The sequence below is a fragment of the Sebastes fasciatus genome, chromosome 1 (genome assembly GCF_043250625.1).
Source record: "Sebastes fasciatus isolate fSebFas1 chromosome 1, fSebFas1.pri, whole genome shotgun sequence".
In the NCBI taxonomy this organism is placed as follows: domain Eukaryota; kingdom Metazoa; phylum Chordata; class Actinopteri; order Perciformes; family Sebastidae; genus Sebastes; species Sebastes fasciatus.
In genome coordinates, this window is record NC_133795.1 from 42485623 (window position 1) to 42506450 (window position 20828).

The following is a 20828-nucleotide window of genomic DNA, read 5'->3' on the forward strand; positions in this document are numbered from 1 at the left end:
GAGTGTAGGGGTGGAGAAGGTCGGTTAGGTACTGAGGGACAAGGGCATGGAGGAATCTGTATGTGAAAAGGAGGAGTTTATAGGTGATGCGGGACTTGATTGGAAGTCAATATATATATATATATTGCTATTTTGCAAACTCTCTTTTGTTTGACAAAATATAAATCAAGTCCAAAAACATCCCTTTTGCTTTTGTAATGACTCAGTCTTTCCAAGAGTGTATCAGGTCAATTTGGCCGATCCAGTGTCCCTAATGCCCGCACGCAGCAGTATGAAGATCTCTGTGTATGTGTGTGTGTGTGTATATACATAATATATAGGGATGTGTTTGTGTATCAGGTCAAAGCATACAAGATTCAAATCAATAACTTATCGTATCTCACTCAACAAAGTGCATGTGTGTGTATTGATGGAAATAATAATCTGTGTTGTTCTTCAGTCTGCCTAGAGGGCCAAATGGCTGTTCTAATATATTATGTTGCACTTGTGAGAGAAAAAGAGAGTAAAGAAGCAAATGTAACATCAAATAAATGTAATAACTGAGTAAAGTCAAACTAGAACATATAAAGTAGAAAAAAAGAGAAGAATCACAGAAACTGGGAAAAGATTGATCGTGTTTTGTAGCATTATCTGAGTTTTCACTGTGGCAGCAAGCGTTTAACGTGTTACAAATGAAACCAAACCAACTGCTGTGCTGTATTTGAACTGAAGTACAGTAAAATGTTAGCAAAGAACAGTGTTCATATTAATGCCCCATGTTCAGAGTACTCTGTTATCTATCCTACAGCCTCCTTGAAGTCTTTGAGAACTGCTTTAAGGCTGATCCAATAACCTAAATCCCTGTGATGTTGCCCCGTAACCCCGAGCAGGGGCCTTTTGAGTCTTGACAGACTACAATGAAGGTGGTTCATATTTATGGTACTAAAGGACAGAAGGTGTTGAATCCCCGAGGAAAACTCAGCTGCCAAACTTGGTACAAACATAATAGAATGCATTATTTGTTGGTACACAGTTGGAAGTGTCTTGGTTTATTATTTTCTATATCAGGACACCTTAGAGTATGTTATCACACTGAGGCCATGACCACCTATCATTGACAAAAACAGAAGCTCCATTCACCCAGTATGTCTTTAGTCAATGATTTCAAAGAGGTTAAACTGTCGAGTGGAACTATGAAAACACACGCCAGCCAATCGGACGCAAAGTCTCAAAGCTAAGTTGACTTCAAATGGAACTTGTTTTTTTTTACGTGTGCGTTTCAGTGTTTTCAGCCGGAGCTGCCCTGGGCCAAGTGCAATCAGCCCTGGAACACTCCCCGCTGCATCGAGGACACCTACCGCAAGAACAAATCCCTTTGGCTGGCTGCCAACGCCTCCAACTTCACCTCCCCCGTCACCGAGTTCTGGGAGTGAGTTCCATAAGACCACACATACAGGCTCACTTGCATAACCACACAACATTTCATCATATGTGATGTGTCATGTTCTGTTTAGTTGAGGTCTAGTCTAGCATACCCAGACCTATCTCCACAGCGCTGTGTCAGCTCTAAAGGTCTGGCTGCACCAGTGGGCAACCTCCGGGTCTGAGAAGTGAAGCCAGTGCTGAAGTGCCTAAAACTGTCATTCTTTCTAACAGCCAGCAGGGGGCGACTCCTCTGGTTGCTAAAGATGTCTATGAGAAAATGGGCCTACTTCTCACTTGATTTATTACCTCAGTAAATTGTAAACATTTGTTTATGGTCTCAATCACTATTTTTAAGTCTTCTTCAATACAGCGTGATGTTCATTTAGTAAATGATGGTCCCATTTAGTGTGAGGTATGGTTCAGGACGTGGCTGACCTTGTGATTGATGCTACCACGGCGTCGTCCAGTCTTATAACTTTAACCCTTTCACCGTGTGTTTTCACTTCATGAAAGTTTAGTGGAACATTTTGGCCTAAAAATGGGTCTTGTTCAGTTATTTGGTCATTACACATAGAAACACTTCCAATAAGTTGAAATTGATGAAATGGTCTCTAGCTTTTGGTCACCGTGTCATGAAGTGCTATGATTGCACAGATGGACACGCACGCTCATAGAACTTTCCTCTATGTTGCAGACATAATGTGCTGGGTATCTCCAATGGTATAGAGGATATCGGTCCTGTTAAATGGGACCTGGCTCTGTGTTTACTGCTCGTCTGGGTCATCTGCTTTTTCTGCATCTGGAAGGGAGTCAAGTCCACTGGCAAGGTAAATCAATGTTCCTGTTACCCTCTACTGTCCTGTATTTATTGTTTTTTTATTACTGCTTGTGTTTTACACTGTCAATCAAGAAAACCAAGATTTTGTTCCTCTTCAACTTGCTGAACTAGAAATAGTTTAAAAAACTGAAATGCCAACTTTTAGCATTGCTCTATCATACGTGACTGCCGGAAACCATGACAGGGTGATGCTCATATGACTTGTTCACTGTGGTCTTACCAAGAGGACAATAGGGGCTATGTTCAAACTGAGAGCAGGGAAAGTCAAGTCTTTCTAAAGGCCTGGGTGGGCTGAGGAAGTGGCAAATGCCTGCGCTTCCAGTTTTGTGGGTCTAAATCTCTCTTTCCCTGTTTGATAAAACAGAAATTGAACAATCTTTTTTGAGCCCAGACATCAGAATAATTGAAAGACACAAAAATAGCATTACAAATAGTCTGATCTGAGCTGATGTGTTTATTTAGGCAAGGCTTGACTTGTGTGGCAGTAGTTCTCAGGAGGAATAATTCAATACTGTCAGGCCAACATCTGGTTCCACTTTGCTCTTGTAGATCCTCCCAAAGATACTGTGCTTCCAAGCAGCATTTCCTCCGCCATATACTGTATATCAGCTGATCTTTAAGACTTCCATACAGAAACCAACGGTTGAATGTTCTCCAATGTATGCAAGTTGAACAGGAAACAGCGGGACATTTTACAGTTTAAAAACACAGTGCTCTCATCTGGAACAACTATGGAATGGACACACTGTTTTTAAAACATATCGCTACAGCAATATCTTTCACTTATTGATATGTGCAATTGGCATTGTGTAATTATCTAAATGTGAAAGAAATGGTCTGACATTTTGAGAATTCATATTCTGTATTACAGTATACATATGTCTCCTTTTGATAGCTTAACAAGAGAAAAACAAAGTAGGGCTGGGATGATGGCTGTTGTTTGTCCAGTACTGCAGATGGATGTAGCCTTGGATGAATGCATTCAGGAAACATTTCACACCTTGTTCAGTTGCTGCCACAGCAACAACAAGCACTCGCCCGAGACCAGAGGCAGCTCAGTCAAGCCAAGACTGCTCTTTTTATAACCTCAACACCATTTATTGATTGGTCTGGCCTGATTTATGCTCTCTGGTTGCTCCAAGTTGTAACTCTGGTAATAAAGTCACTCCTGCAAGGCCAACTGTGGTCACCACTTTCCAAACAGCAGAAAATGATACACTGCTATTGATTTAAGGGACAGCCTGTGGTCTGTTCTTGTCATAATCCAAGAATGTTTCAATAAGTTCATACATTCTGCCAAGGCAGACTCAGAGTTTCAGGTAATAGCCTTCCTCTGTAGAATAATACAGACTGGATGATTTAGAGTGTCTCCATAAGGTGTGACCTTGTAGAATAATACAGACTGGATGATTTAGAGTGTCTCCATAATGTGTGACCTTGCTTTTCTGTTTTTGAATCTCCCTCAGGTGGTCTACATCACAGCCACATTCCCATTTGTCATGCTCATTGTGCTGTTGATTCGTGGTGTGACACTGCCGGGTGCTTATGCAGGCATCAAGTTCTACCTGTACCCTGACCTTGCTCGCCTGAAGGACCCAGAGGTAGGTGCCCCTGTGCTGCCTGAGTGAGAAAAGCCCATCAGTGGGCTCCTGTTATAGTCACTGTGTCTAGTCAAACATCTCTGCGGGTTGCTCCCTGCTGAACAAGTCAAACGTCTGTCTGGCTGCACATAAAGTGGACAACATTGAATTGGAAACCGTGGCATCTATTAATGTTAATCTAACAATCCATTGGTAGAATACAACAATGTATGCCACTTTGAGAGGCAGTGGGCGTACATTCAGTAACGTCGGGTATAGTTTAGTCACAACAGAATTACTACAGACCCTGACTTCCCTAGTCCATCAGTAGCTGTGATTCCAGTTACAGATTTCATTTTGATGTATCGTTTGTATGTAACATTGAACTCACATGACTGATCAGCTGTATCTGCTGTCTGCTTCTTCTTGGATATTCCCATAATCTGCAAATGCTCGTCTCTGTCTCCGGACAACATGAAACATGACCAATACTAGCTGACATAAAAGAACAATTCAAACTAGCCCAATGGAAACAAATTCTCGAAGACCTCTCTTCATTTCTCTTTGGTAGATGTTTAGATAACTAAGCCGATTGATAACCTGTACTTCTTCTACTGTGTTTACTGGCGGATTACAGCCATACAGCAGCCCACTGCTCCTAAATGCTTAGGATGGCTTAAATGCAGAGGTCACATTTCATTTATGTACCTGTATGAATGACAATTCTAATTAAGTTTCAGTTTTGAACTTTATTTGCTCCAAAGCATTAGATGGATACAAACCTTGACATTCGCTTGACGATTGAATGGAAACACACCTAGTGTTAGCCATGACTTAATTCCCCCTTTAGCTTCTCCACGCTACTCCTGCCCTGTGCTTCCCCTGATCAGCAGGCCTCAGCCTTTCTGTCCCCACTCTCTCTCCCTACTTGACAGGTGTGGATTGACGCCGGCACCCAGATCTTCTTCTCCTATGCCATCTGTTTGGGCGCCATGACTTCCTTGGGGAGCTACAACAAGTACAAATACAACTGCTACAGGTGAGGGTTATCCGTTTTCAGTAAGGGGGTTAGCGGTAGGGGAGAGAGGGGAGTGAAGGGATCCTTGTGTGTTCATTAACAAATCCTCCTCATGACATATGTGTGACATAGGGACTGTTTGCTGCTGGGAGCCCTCAACAGTGGTACCAGTTTTGTGTCTGGCTTCGCAATATTTTCCGTCCTGGGCTTCATGGCACAAGAGCAAGGGGTGGACATTGCTGATGTGGCAGAGTCAGGTACGAGGGTTCTGTAAAGGCGGCAGTGATGGTGGGCGCTGCTTCCTGGTTAACAAATAAAACAACAGTAATTACAAAGAAAAACAGCAATGAATCCCTAAAGACGATTAGCCAATATGTTTCTTTTTCAGTTGAATGGCAACTTGGTATAAAATGTATTCCTTGATTAGATACAAATGACGGCATCGGAATATGGAAGTTTCCGCAATCAAACACTACTTGACAAAAGCAGAATGTGATAAAATATGAACATATTTGATCGGTTTATTAGTGCATCATTCGAGCAAAGCGAGTTGAATGGACTAAGGCTAAGACACAGATGTTGGGAAAATGATTTTGATTTTGAAGAGCAACAGTTAGAGACATTAAAGGAATACTTCACCTACAAAATGACCAACAAAATGACTATTTGTATATGAACTACTCACATTATGTTGCCTTGAATTCTTGGAGAAAACTTAGTTTTTCTCGCATGCTTCCACGGTGAATGGAGAATCTGAAAACAGAGTAATCTGTAACCCCCTCCCCCTCCCCCCGGGTTACAGATGATGGATGGATGGAGTTGTGAGAGAGTTGACGTAAATGGATGTTTTGAAATAGTTTTGCTGTTGTTAAATGCGGTCTCCATTTACTTCAATTCATCAAGATTTTTCTCTGTTTTTTGATTGTTGGTTCACTATGGAGACATGCGAGAAAAAACAGTTGTTCTTCAAGAATTCCCGGTAACGGGGTGAGTAATGATATACAAAAGTTCATTTTGGGAAAATATTCATTTTAAAAAAGACGTTTAAAAAATCAGCTAGAATGTATCCTTAGAACTAGCTGTGTGATGATTTACAGTGCCAGAGTGCCAGCTTAAATATGCTATCAGAGTTTAGGTCCTGAGAGGTTCCTCTTCTACCTACATGTGACAAACTGACGTCACCATTGTTGTGGTTCCTATCTATTTGACATATGGGACTAGTCCTTTTTTCTACAAAAAGGTTTCTTTTCTAGATCTGGCAACTTCATCTTTTTGTAATTTATGTAAGGGCCCACAGCCATGAAAACTCCACGGTAAACATGAACTACTGAACATTTCAGCAAAGTAAGAAAACGTCTTTTCATGATAAAATGAGACTGAGGTGTTTTCCAAAAGCTTTCATGCAACCGTAAGTCCCAACATAATTTCCATGGACTTAAACTGTATCTATTACAGTATACAGTGTTACCTTATGATATCTTACAATTACTCTATGAAGCTGCAAATGCAACTTTAGTTTTTGTGAGGAGACAAAGTTAGCCCAGTTTAAGGTGGAAGTCATGCCTGTTTTTACATAAGAATCACACAAGGGCTTCATTAAGACTTGTTTTTCACATCCCAAAGCAGATTAAAGATTCATGTTGGCTCGTTCTTTGAAAATATACTCCAGATTACACTCAAAGAAAGGTGTTAAGACACCAACATAGAAGTGAAACTAGAAGTGAAACTAGAACTAATGGGACTTGTTTGGAAAGTTTGAATCGCCTCTTTTCTAGATTTGACATGCTTCTGTTAGACATCTTAGACATCTTGTTTGACATCAAAAGAGACACAAACTTGAAACGTGTCATTTTTGCTGAACTGCAGCAAAATGATAGAACTGCCACAGAACAATGATGTTGTTAGCATCAAATGCTTTTTGAAATCCAGGCTTCATCTGTTGCCCCAAGATCATCCAGGTTGATAAAAGTAAATTTAGATTAGCGCATTCTGCTAACTCAAACACTGTCCATGCTGCCAGCCCAGTCAATACCAATATTGAACAATTCTGTAGTCTCCAATTTACATCCAGTGCCAAATGAATTTGAGTAGAATTCTCCAATATCAGTGTTGTGTTTAGCGAGTGGGTTGATGCTCCACAGGTTACCAAAGAATAGAGGTAGCTAAAGAAGAGGTAATTTTCCAGCCTGAGAAAGTGTGTCCATGTCCATGTGCTGTGGGCACAAGAATAGAGTTATTGAAAGTCTAGGAACATCACAAGTAAGTCTGCTTTAACCACGACTGCTTGATTGTGAATTAGCTGACGGATAAATGAATGTTTTCAGCATGAGAAACTATGCTAACTGAATACACAGAGAAAACATGTGTACAATGCTGTTTTTCACATTGCAATAGAAGCACACATGCTACGGCTTCTCTTGATCCAAGACTGTACTAAAAATAAAAATAAATACACTATGAGAACTTTAGTTTTAATATGTAGTGTTTTATGTTTTGTACAGTCAATTAATGATTTATCACATTGTTTAATGTGGATCCCATTTCATGAGTTAATCTACTTTATTAACGTTCTGCTAGCATTTCCCCTCAGGGAATGGAAATTGGTACTATTTTTGGAGTCAACGCGGTGTTTGGTTGGATGCCTTGTCATAATTTGCAACAAAAACTGAACATATTTGGACATCTTGCTATCAGCTGCAATGCTGTTTTGCTGTTACGGCTGTTTCCTTGTTTCTTAACTTCTGTTTTACAGTTCCCAATGTAGCATCAATGTCAAATTAGACCTCAGGGGGGAAAAACACTTTTGCTTTTTATTTGACATCCCAGTTTGCACCTGCTTCTGTTTTGCTACGGCCATTTTGCATTCCTCATATCATGCTTAATTCAGTCAGGGATGCAAAATGGCTAGAGTGACGTAGGTGTAGGCATACTTAACTAAACAATTTAAGAAACCAAGATTACACTCCATTAATTTTTTCTAGCAGTTGATTGTCTTTAGCTGCCAGGAAAATGGGAATCAAGCATAAGTAGGTTAAATATTTCATATAATTGCTGCAATGTTTACAATAATCTATGGTCTTTTATTAACTTAACTCCACACAACACATATACTAGTTACGATCCATTACGTACTCTACATGCATCCATTTATAGGAAGCTTCACGATTTCTCTCATGACTTACTTCCACAGAGATGCAGTTACGCGATACATTTTCTTTATTATTGTGCTGTATTCCTTTGTTTTAATATTCTAAGTTTTCCTTGTATTATGTCATTATAAATGTATGAAATTGTGTCATGTGTTAAGTGCATACAACTAGTGATGTGTCATAAGTAATGTTTACAAAGAAGGAAGTAACAGGTAAGTAAAGATGTGTGTTAGACACACTTAATACCTATTTATTGACAACACCTAGCTACATACAAATACATAACACACACACACACACACACACACACACACACACACGTGTGCAGTATTGTAACCCATGTTTGATCTTGCATTTATATCTGGTTTTGCATTTCCAGTGTTTTGGGATTGTTCTTCCCACAGGGAGGCAGCTCAGATGAACTTATCGTGATACTAATGTTGCCCCCCCACCCCCACCCCTCACCCCCACCCCCCTCTGTGTGCTCTTACCCCACACCCCTTCCTCTGTAGGTCCAGGCCTGGCGTTCATTGCCTACCCTAAGGCTGTAACCATGATGCCTTTTCCTACAGCCTGGGCAATTCTTTTCTTCATTATGCTGCTGCTGCTTGGCCTCGACAGTCAGGTTAGCAGAAACATGAACTTTCACACATTTACAGCTGTTAGAGCTGCAGGAGCCTCGACACTAAGGAAGTGGTGATAACACACACAAACTGAGGCGCCCATGAGCAAAACACTAGCCTACAGAAGCCTGTGCACAAACTTTAAGGGTGTTTAAAAAAAACTTTCTGCTGCATATTACTTTTTGGTGTTTCAGTGCATCTTAATTTTTAGGCAAACAAAATACCATCCATCCATCCATCTGCAACCGCTTATCCCGTTAGGGGTCGCGGGGGGGCTGGAGCCGATCCCAGCCGACATTGGGCGAAGGCAGGGTACACCCTGGACAGGTCGCCAGTCCATCGCAGGGCTGACACATAGAGACAGACAACCATTCACGCTCACACTCACACCTACGGGCAATTTAGAGTCCACAATTAACCTAACCTGCATGTCTTTGGACTGTGGGAGGAAACCGGAGTACCCGGAGAAAACCCACGCTAACACGGGGAGAACATGCAAACTCCACACAGAAGGGTCCCAAGCCGGATTCGAACCTGCAACCCTCTAGCTGTGAGGCGCCAGTGCTAACCACTGCACCACCGTGCAGCCGCAAACAAAATACAAATGTTCTTATTTTTTATATACCAAACATATCAGGGAACGAGGCCCACTAACATGTTATATTGGCTAACAAGAAAACAAGAATTTCTACCATCGTAAACAAACAAGAAAAAATAAATAACTACTTCTGGGGCTTTCTACTTTGTGTCACAAATGATCATGTAAGCTCACTAAACCTTCCCAGAATAATTTTTTGAAGCTGCTTTACCCAAATTCAGTTTCTCCGAACAACAGCAAGAGAAGTAAATCCTGTAATATGACATAATTAATGCTTTTATATACCAAAGGAAACTAAAAGGATGAGAACCAAAGATATAAAGCTAATAGTTTGTAAGTTTAAAATGGCAGGCCATGTTGTCAGAGGACAACATACACCACTGTGTCTCTGTGTCCCCCTGCAGTTTGTGGAGGTGGAAGGGCAGATCACATCACTGGTGGATCTGTATCCGTCCTTCCTAAGGAAGGGTTACCGCAGAGAGATCTTCATCGCTATCATCTGCTGCATCAGCTACCTGCTTGGACTCACCATGGTTACCAAGGTATAAACCCTAATGCTTTCATATATACTGTGTATATATATAGTGTAGCCCAAAGCTCAATACAGCAGGAACAACAGGGTTCATACAGCTATCAGTGTTGGTCCCTGGGGGGAGATGACAGAGGGCTATTTATACTGTCAAGTCATGAGAACTTCCCTTCCCTCCTCTGGTATTAGTAGACCTAACTTTGCTTTTCCAAATCTTTCTCTTTCTGCTCCCTCTCTTTTCTCCTATGTCTCTTGTCTGTTTTCCCCTGTTTATCATCATGTCTTACTCCTGTCCTTCATGTCCTCTAATTCACAATTCCTCCTTCTCTATAAATCTTCTGCCTTTTTCTCTCTTCTATTCCAAACTTCTTTGTTTTTCAACCTTCCTCTTTGGTTCACCCTTGTTCATTCTCTCTTTTTCAACCTTTTCTCTAACTCAAAAATGCAACATTTCCTCCCCCTTGAACTATACAGACACATCATTGTGATGTATCATCCTCCCAACACTGTACCAATGCAGCCTTCTCACTGAGGACATTTGGACTTGCCAAATACAAGTGTAACTGTCCTAATGTCCCAGGGTTCTGGTATGTGCATGCTGGCTCACTGCGGCTTAGCAGGACACCTTTACAAAATGGAACCAAATCCCCTATCATTTGTTTTGCCTGCATTTTTCATGGCAAGTCATAGAATAGCACAGTTGGGTGTGAGAAAGGTCTATTAAGGCTTCTAAAAGTCTGACATGTTGACCTTTATTGAAAGCACTATTAGGTCAATCAGTGGAGTGTTTTTGACACCAGAATCCAGTGCCAAAATGCTTAATGCATCATTTGTTTTGGTCAAAATTAGACAAGTGCAGTCATATTGGATTTTGCCTGTCCATCTTTTTTGAGAGACATCTCCAAGACAGAGACCACTGACATTTTGTCACCTATGGCCTCTGTGATTGTACACTTAAGAAAGAAATTTGTGTAGAGAAATGTTACCTCGAATTACAGCCAAATTCCATTACATCAAACAAAGTGACTCGTACTAGAACACAGTGTGGTGATGCATCATCCCTTCAAGTTTCATCAAAAGACACGTGTCTTGTCCTGCATGCATGTAACCCTGTGCAATCTAACGAGCAGCTAAACACCTTCCACCATCAATTATAGAATAGAATAGAATTATAATTGTCTAAAGAAATAAAAGGAAATATAACTACACATGAGATGTATAAACATGCATGGAACGTCGAAGATTGCAGTAGATTGAAAAAGGTAAGACCAGACAAAAAAAACATGAGGTTGTCCTGCTCTCAATTGACTTCCTGACTGAGTCACATGGTACAAAGGTGACATGATTAAATACATACACTGATGCTGCACAGGGGGGAGACAAACCAACCCAAAGCAGCAGGGGGAGACAAACCAAACCAAAGGAAAACAATATCCTGATGGAGACAGAACACTCCCTGCCTGGTATCTATAGATAACACCCATTCACATAACTTGCTCTTGTAGTCTTCTTCGGAGAGAAGGAGGACTAAGTTCGTCACAGGCCCGAGAAAGAGCTTGGTACCATCTTGTCTGGAGATTTTGATCTCAACACTGCGGACCTTTCCATCTTTGCCTGGGAATACCTTAGTGACCAATGGCATTGGCCATTCATTCCTCTTGGCTTGGGAGTCTTTAATGAGATCAATACTTCCAGCATCAATGTTTGGCTTGCTTGAATGCCACTTGCTCCGGATCTGCAATGTTGAAAGGTACTGCTTCCTCCATTTGCTCCAGAAAGCATCCGCAAGGAATTGAACCTGACGCCAGTGCTGCTTGTAAAGATCTTTGATGTCAAATTCATAAGGAGGAGCAGGGAATGTACCTATCTTCTGCATGAGAAGGGTAGCAGGGGTAAGCATCATTGGATCCGCAGGATCAATAGATATTGGAGCCAAGGGTCTTGCTTTCATGATGGCCGCTACCTCTGCCAGAAGAGTTGTGAGAGCCTCATGAGCGAGCCTTGAGGATCCTTCCAGCTGGAACATGGAATCCATGATTCTCCGGGCTATGCCTATAATCCTCTCTCATGCGCCGCCCATGTGAGAGGAGTGGAGTGGGTTAAATATCCACGTACAGTCCTGTTCAGATAGGTACCTCTCCATAAAGACACTATCTATGTTTGAAGGAACCTTGAGCTCCTTGCAGGGCCCAATGAAATTGGTGCCTCTATTTGAGCGGATATGCTTCACTGGACCACGAATGGTCTGAAATGAAATGAACTGTCTAAGGGCATTCACAAAGCTTGATGTATCCAAGGACTCAATAACCTCAAAGTGCCCTGCTCTGATACTTAGAGAGGTAAAGATCACTGCATAATATTTGTTGTTGGAGTGGCCACTTCTTGTGTACCTTGCAAGAACAGTACAGGGCCCAAACGCGTCCAGACCAACATTAGTGAAGGGAAACTCAATGCTTAGCCTATCTGCAGGTAAGTTGGCCATCTTCTGGGCTTGAAATATGTCACGTAGCTTGCGGCAGGTGACACATTTATAGATGATGCTGCTCACATGCCTTCTCACTCCAACTATCCACAGGCCAGCAGTGCGAATAGCACCCTCTGTAAGGAGGTGCCCTTGATGTCGGCTTTGTTCAACACAAGTAACCTTGCGATGTGATGGCTAACGGGAATTGTTAGAGGGTTCCTTTCATCACGCTCCAATTTTGCCTCTGTGATGCGGCCTTCAATTCTCATTAGGCCGTTTTCATCGATGAATGGATCCAGTTTCTTGAGAGTGCTGTCTTTAGGGACTCCTGGTTCCTTAGGCATTTAAGCTCTGTGGCATAGGTTTCCTGCTGCACTGTGCGAATAATGAGATCTTTAGGTTTAGGTTGTATAAGCTGTTAACTGTAGATAGGACACCCCAACGAGTGAACGGCTTATCTTCGTCTACGACCTGGAATGTGAACGTGTCCGGCTGCAGGTCCCAATTTAGTCCAAGGCGACGCTGCATTGGCAACATGTCTGTGCCGAGCTCCAGATCCTTCAGGTTGTTTGCGTAGTCTTGTGAGGGGAAGGCTTTCATTACCTCACTGCTGTTTGACGCAATCTTATACAACCTGAGGTTCGAGCAGGCGAGCATATCCTGTGTTCTTTTCAGCAAGCTGATGGCAGCTTCTTCGGAGGGCAGTGACTTCAGGCTGTCATCCACATAGAAATCCCGATCTATGAACTGCTTGACATCCAACCCGAAGTCAGCCTCACCATCTTGCGCTGAACATTCAAGGCCATAGACGACAACAGCTGGAGAGGGGCTGTTGCCAAAGACATGCACTTTCATGGGATACTCAATGATGATCTTGTTGAGGTTGTTATCCCTAAACAAAAGGAATCTCAAGATTTCACCTCTCTGACCAGGAAAGAGTGAAACATTTGCTGTATGTCCACTGTCACCCTGATGGACTCTTTTCTGAAGCTAATCAGGACGTTGTAGGGTGTTGTTAAGATCCAGACATGTTAAAAGGACATTATTCAGCGAAACCCCTTTGTATTGCACGCTTGAGTTGGATACCACACAGATATGACTTGGTTTTCTCAGATGGTACACACCAAAGGACGGAAGATACCAATGTTCCTCTTCTTCCCTCAGAGGAGGAGCAATCTCTGCATGGTCATTTTCAAGTATTTTTCCCATGAATGAAAGAACTTGTCTCTCATATCTGGTTGCAACTCCAAGTTGCATCTGAGTGCAGAGAGACATTTTAGCGCCTGTGCTTGATTTTCGGGAAGGCGCGCCTCTGTGTCCTGAAGGGGAGGGGGGCTACCCAATTATTGGCATCATCCTTTTGGAGCCCTTGTCCCATTATCTTTAGAAAGGCCTCATCTTCGATCGACGGAGCCATCTTGTTGTCCTTTGGAAAACTGTACACCCAATGTGGTTTTCCTCTTTGTCGCAGGCGGTATTATCTCTGAGGTAGCTCTTGATGAGGTCAGTTGACAGAGAGTCGCTGTATCTTTCTTTGATGAGGAGGTGATTAGGACAAGGTTGAAACAGAGATGGACGACCATTCTCTAGTGTGCTTGGGAAGAGAGGTTTCACAATGGATGCATTGTGAACATTTCCCAAACAGACGTCTCCCACAATGACCCATCCTAGATCGAGCCTTTAACCATACGGGGCGTCAGGAGGAGCATTGATCTGTTCCCGCACCTTGTGCACTCTTATGATGTCCCCGCCATGGACTAGCAGAATTAGAGCTTGGTGGTCAATTTCAGGAATCTGAAGAGCTACAGATTTCAGGTGAGCATGGTGGAGCGCTGCATCTGGAGTGGGGATATCTGATCGATTGTTGGGGATCTGATCACATTCGATCAGCGTATGAAGAGGTAGGCACACCTGGCCATCCAGGGATTCGATTTGGTAATCATTTGCCCTTCTGTCAATTGTCCTTCAGCCTTGGCAGAAAGGACGTCCTTCAACAGATCACCCAGCTCTCTCAACTTCTGAAAATCCTTATTAGATATCTTGGGGAACCAGTCGAGTCTCTTGAAGAGTGAGCTCTCTATGGCCTCTGGTGATACATAACAGTGCTCCAGTCTTTCCCACACCATTGTTTGCCCTCTTTCAGGTTGGTTTACAATAACTGCCCAGATGCGCCTCACATGTCCAGCAGACTCATTTCCTAGCCATTTGACAAAGAGGTCTGTCTCCTCGCCTGTTGATATGTCTAGGCCTTTGAATGCGTTAAGGAACGAAGCACGCCAGGCTCTGAAGCTTTCCGGGCGATCGTCAAACTGTATGAGTCCTGTGCTGACAAGTTCGCAGCGAGCAAAGAACCTCATAAATGTTTGTCATGCTTTACCTCTCATGTGGATTGCCTGCTAATGGAGTGCTGTTGTGTGGAGCTTGTGGATGGTTGCGGTCATTGAGTCCTCCTGTCCTGATCCAACCATCATCCTGTCTCTCCTCAGCAGTATAGGTCTGATCTGTTCTACTACTCCACCTTTACTGACTGTTTTGTAGGGACATTATCCAGAAGGAAGGTGTTATTGTCATTCTCTTGGCTATGGTTAGGAGCTGGAACAATGCTATCTGCTGTGGCATAGGTTCCATATCCAAACTCGTACCAGGAATGGGTTTCATTTCTGGCATTGACTGAAGGCTATTGTGAGACGTGGGATGCTGAAGTACATATTCAGAAGTACGCTCTTCGGGGTCTTTGGGTTTGAGTAGGAGGTCTACTCTGTAGCTATGTTTTTCCCCATCTGTGTCTGCGCTTGCCTCAAGCACCTCTGCCTCAGCAGTGGCAGCTATTTCTTCTTTCTCCATGTTCAATACATCTAGTGATGCATCTATATGTGCCCTTTCTATTTTCATTTGCATTTCTTTTTTAGCACATGCAACGGCTGCTGCATTCAATTCAATAAAATTTATTTTTATATAGAGTAAAATCATAACAGAAGTTATCTCAAGACGCTTTTTATATAGATCAGGTCTAGACCGTACTCTATAGTTTAGAAACCCAACAAGAGATCTCCCATGAGCATTGCATTGTTATGTTAATGCGCTGTGGCCAGGAAAAACTCCCCGTTTAGCGGCTAGAAACCTCGAGCAGAACCGGGCTCTGGGTGGGCGGCCATCTGCCTCGACCGGTCGTAGATGAACTGCTTGAGCTTTTACCAGAGCATGCGCTGACGGACCTGGTTTCAAATGCGGTTGCCTGTTTGTCTTCCACTTTATTGTGCAGGATGAGATTACCTGTGTTAGTGCTGCCTTTATCATAGTGTTCTCTCTCTGTGACGTAGCAGCAGTAACTCAAACCAGCTCAACCTTGTAGTCCAGCCCGCTACAAAGCTCTTGTTTCACTGTCTTGTCCTGCATGCACGAAACCCTGTGCAATCTGACGAGCAGCTAAACAACTTCCACCATCAAGCACTGGAGACTGGATTCGTCGTATGTCAGTTTAATGACGGAGAAAGGGTGAAACTGAGAAATGAAATAATTACTAAAGTTACTTTAATAATGAGATGAGTAACAAACACCATACAATTATAATTGTCTAAAGAAATAAAAGGAATTAAAGCTGCAAACAGCGTTGAACGGGCCCTCGCCCCTTTGCACACATCAGGAGTACCCGCTGCCGTGCATTTCCATGAAAGTCGGACACTGCATGCAACAGTTAGAGGGTGTTTTCTGCGTGGAGCGCGTGGCACTGTAAATATCCTGTTGAGAACCAGTGGGGCATCCTTAAAAGGCAATTCTATGAGGGGAGGTGGCAATATACAACCATCTCTTGTTGCCAGTAGGTGGCACTATCACCATAACTCAATAATGGAACGTATATGTCTTCAGGCCGGGACTCTTATCCAGCTTGTGAAGTTTGGGGCAGATGTGTCATGTCGTATGCCTCGAATGGTTGAGGCTAGGATAGGTCGTCTGGCAGCGAGTCTCACGAGAGTTTTTGTAGATCTCAGATCAAATTTCAAAATTTACAGGCTCCTTTCTAGTCGCTCGTTGGGAAGTGGAAAATCAGGGCTAAAGCCGAGTAGAGTGAACTTGCTATAACCAAACTGCCAATCACTGGGCATTTTCATAATGTAGTAATCACATTTAGTACCAACGTGAAGGGACTGGAAGATCTTGCACATCTGAACACTTTGTTCAAGATGTTTCCTCCGTAAATATAACTACACATGGTTATAGCACTGTGTTGCTGTAGCTAACGTAAAAGCTTATTAGCAGTAATTTAACACAATGTAATAAATAATCACGTTGAACATCAAACTACGTAATAATAATCAATAGAGAGGCAGGAAAAGGATATCGGTAAACATGTCACATACCGAGAACGCTGCCAAAGACATGGAACGTTGAAGATTGCAGTGGACTGAAAAAGGCAAGTCAAGACAAAAGAAACATGAGGCTGTCCTGTTCTCAATTGACTTCCTGACTGAGTCATTTGGTACAAAGGTCACATGATTAAATACATACACTGATGCTGCAAAAAACCTCAGCAGGGGGAGACAAACCAAACCAAAAGAAAACAATAGCCTGATGGAGACAGAGCAACACGTTTTACCAGATTCCTTGCACCTTCATTGCACAAACATGTCTCTCAAATAAAGGTTGTTTTGATGTTAAAACCTTTGACCAATAGGCATGAATACCAGATAACTAGCTGACTGGAAGTGCTGTCTTACACAATGCAGTTAGCATGATGAGTCCCTTTGTAAAATACATAATTCCCCCGGAGCTACAGGCTTTTGTTCTAGTGAAAAACATACTTTAAAACAGGAAACCCTTAGATGAAATATATGTAGGTTTCATCAGTTATGGTGCAAAAAAGCAATTAAGACTTTTAAAATAAATATTGATTTTGCTATTTATAGTGTTAAAGTGTTTCTGCTCATCCAATTTCTCCAATTCCTCCACTTAACACCCCCCCCCCCTCTCCTTCTGTCTCCAAGATGATCATACTTTCACCATCTATCGTCACTCTTTTCTTCATCCATCCTCATCCTCTCCCTCCTCTCAAACCTGGTCTCACACAACGTTCAACCTTCTCACTGTCATTCTATTTTCCGCCCCACCTCCCTCCCTCGCTCGCTCTCTCCCTCAGTCGTTCCCATGACAACATCTTTTTATGGCTGTGGTGGCCTGGTTCAAGTTTAGGATTCCCATGATTGTTAAAACACTTTTCACACTGGACACACACGTGACTACACACTCAGACAAAGTAGCAGTCTCTCATATGTGGACATGTCAGCTGTTCACATTTGGTTAGTCTCAACATATCTCTGTCTCCTCACTATGTTTGTTAATGATCATTATATGATCTCTTAAGAATTACATGTTTCATTTACAAGCTCTTGCACTTAAAGGGACTGTTTGTAACTTCTTACACGTATAAATCATTGCGGGTCGGTGTCCCATGCGCGCTCGCGTGTGGCTACGCTGTTCAGACTCAGACTCCAACACAAACTACAGTGTTGGCCGCGGTCGGGAGGCTGAAGCAGGAAAAGCCAGCACTAGGATCAGCATTGATTCCTGGAGAGACCTTTGTCTGGTCAGCTAACATTACTGCCAAGCAGCTGAACTATAGAGTGATATTGTGCTTTTAGCTGACGTGTGTTGCCTCACTGTGTTGAGTGATGCTCGTTCGTGTCTATTTAGAGCGAGCACAAGCGCGAGCAACAGGACGCTGACTTTCTTTGACTTAACGGCAACAGGTGTCGCTGTTACAACCAATTTCTGATTCATACAAACAGTCCCTTTAAGTGAGTGTTGCAGAAGCTGAGTGTATTGAGGAAGACTAAACTAAAAGGGTATGCACTAAAAGACACAAGAATAAAGACCCGTCACAGGTTTTTCTATTTAAAGTGACATTTTCCTGTCTGTCTATTTCATTGCAGGGTGGCATGTATGTTTTCCAGCTGTTTGATTACTATGCAGCTAGCGGTGTGTGCCTTCTGTGGGTGGCATTCTTTGAATGTATAGCTGTTGCCTGGGTTTATGGTAAGTACCATTCTTCCAAATATAACAGAATATTGTGAGCCAAAAGGATGTATACTTAACAACTTACTAACCAACTTTAGTGCACAGGAAATGAATGCTTCTAATGTATGGCCTTGTAATGTCTCCGTGCACTGAATGAGCTGTCCGGATGTCTTTGCACTCTCTTTGGATAGATAGCTCTATCACAGCAAAGTCCATTTAGAAACAGCAAATCTATCTTATCAGATAACGTGTCAATTGCTGGGGATGCAACTGCAAATACTAGAGGCTTTTTTGCACACCTGAAATCAGATACATTTTTACATTATAGTAGTTTTCATAGAACACAGGATGCACAATGAGTGCACGGGCAGACTGCGCAGGCAGGTAGACAGGCAGGTAGACATGTCCCATCATTCCATTCAGTAATGAAATGATTGGACGGGTTTATTACTGTCCTGCGACAGCCACAGACACCAGATAGTTTTTTTGTATTTGTTGTTGGAGCATTTGATTTATTGATGCTGTTGGGATGTAATGAAAATTGATATACAAATGTAACAAAAATGTAAAATGGTTACCAATCCTACCTTACAGTAGGTTGTAGCTGAAGATCATCCATGCACAAGACTTAATGCTACTCTCTGTACCTTTGGTTGATGGGATTCTCTGCATTGAACTTTAATTTTGCATTTTTTAAATTGTATTTTCCTCTTCATTATGTCCTTTACTAGCCCAGTGTGAAGCATTTTGAATTACTTCTCTGTGTTTGAAATGTGATACACAAATTACCTTGTCTTGCCTTTTAATTGTTTTGAAACAAGTAGCCCTGGTGCACTCTGGGACTGAGCAAGAGTCTACTTGCAAAAAATCATCTGAATGTTTTTTACCGTCTTTACAGGCGTTGATAATTTCTACGATGCACTTGAGGACATGCTTGGCTACAGACCAAATGCTTGGATGAAATGGAGCTGGACTATTATCACTCCTGTACTGTGCATGGTAAGACGCTGCTTTTATTGTAATAAACAGTAAACCATAATCATCAGTCTGCAGATGATGACCTAAGACAAGAGTTTGACTTCTTCTTTCTATTTTTAGTACAAACATTCTTCCACTTCCTGAAACGTGTACTAGTGTCACCATGATGTGCACATGTTTCTTAAAGAGAAATGTCGCCATTTTGATTTGGTCAGTTTACATGAAATTCAATATACAGTATTTGCCTTGAACCTTCCATAGATGATTTACCAAAAAATGTACTTAATTATTTCATTTCAAATCCTCCAAACATAATTGAGTAAAGTATATACCACATTGACAACCCGTGAGTCATTGGCACCATGTTACCTGTTGTAAAGTGAATTTGGTGCATTGAATTTAGGTTTTTGAAGGAATCCAAATGACCAGATACAAAAATGTTTAAAATTTGAAGCTATCCCTTTATAGGGTTACATTTGTATTCTAAAAGTTGTTCCTCTTCCTCTCCAGAGCTGCTTCATCTTCTCCTTGGTCAAATACAAGCCACTGACGTACAACAAGGTCTACGAGTATCCTGACTGGGCTGTCGGAATAGGTTGGACTCTGGCCTTGACCTCCATGATCTGCATCCCCATGGTAGTTGTCATCAAGATCATCCGATCTGATGGGCCGCTCATTGAGGTGGGTGGAGTACAGGGATGTACCCAAATCTGAATCTGTTATCCGGGAAAGCACAAGTCATGTGATGGAAATAGATATTTCTTCTTCCCAAAGTTGCTTGTTATTATTCGGGAAAAACGGCATGATTGATGTCGACTGCCACGAGACAAAAAAAATGCCTGTTCTTTTTGCAGCATAGCACTTTGCTAGTCATTTCATTTGCTCCACGTTATTGAAAAGAGATGGCTATATTATGTAGTTGCTCACACCAGTCTGCAGCAAGGTGTGATGACATCATTCTGCATAATAATTAGCCATTTGCTTTTGTTTGTTGCAGGGAGAGTGTGTATGTTCGGAGCAATGGCCGTTTGTTTTTTGGGATAAGTGGCTGTCAGATATGGGCTTTCGGTCCAATTGGACATTTTTCTGACTATTGGGGTTTGGGAATAACGGCACAGCACCGATTGTGGACCGTTCTATCATTCAGGGAAACTCTGGCATCGAGAAGGAGGAGGCAAGACTATAGCCTGGTGTGGCAGCTGGATATCTTTCAAACCCCCACAAACTACACATCAAAATTAAGCTGACAATTGTGGCTTTTAGGTGTATTTCCTCCATTTAAAAACCCAGTCGAAATACTGAAATAAAAATGAGGTTTTAATTTGTATTTCAGTTAAGGCTGCCACCTCTTAGTCGACTAAGACCAAAACGATCGATTAGTCGACTAATCTACTGAGATTTCTTTAGTCAATTTGCCATTTTTTCAACCTTTTTTCACGCTGAATGACTATTTACAAGAAACTATTGAGCACATCTCTGGTAATCACAAGATTTAAAGTGGCGCTTTTGTGTGATTCTTTGTCGAGAAACTCAGTTTTACAGAGCTGTCGATTAAATCAATTAATCGATATTCGACAAAATTGTATGAGAGTTGACTAAGAATTTCTTTGGTGAAGGACAGCCCTGATTTCAGTT

At 42.1% G+C, this 20828-nt stretch overlaps 1 protein-coding gene across 1 annotated transcript in view; it reads left to right on the forward strand.

Moving 5' to 3' along the window:
- LOC141775846 (sodium- and chloride-dependent taurine transporter-like) overlaps window positions 1–20828 on the forward strand; it is a 51126-nt gene that overhangs the window by 22497 nt on the left and 7801 nt on the right. Inside the window, exons 5-14 of the mRNA XM_074649592.1 lie at window positions 1263–1408; window positions 2099–2231; window positions 3709–3843; window positions 4758–4861; window positions 4973–5097; window positions 8502–8614; window positions 9615–9752; window positions 18131–18233; window positions 19114–19214; window positions 19704–19874. Of these exons, the coding sequence (XP_074505693.1) occupies window positions 1263–1408; window positions 2099–2231; window positions 3709–3843; window positions 4758–4861; window positions 4973–5097; window positions 8502–8614; window positions 9615–9752; window positions 18131–18233; window positions 19114–19214; window positions 19704–19874 (1269 nt within the window). The remainder of the gene's footprint in view (window positions 1–1262; window positions 1409–2098; window positions 2232–3708; window positions 3844–4757; window positions 4862–4972; window positions 5098–8501; window positions 8615–9614; window positions 9753–18130; window positions 18234–19113; window positions 19215–19703; window positions 19875–20828) is intronic.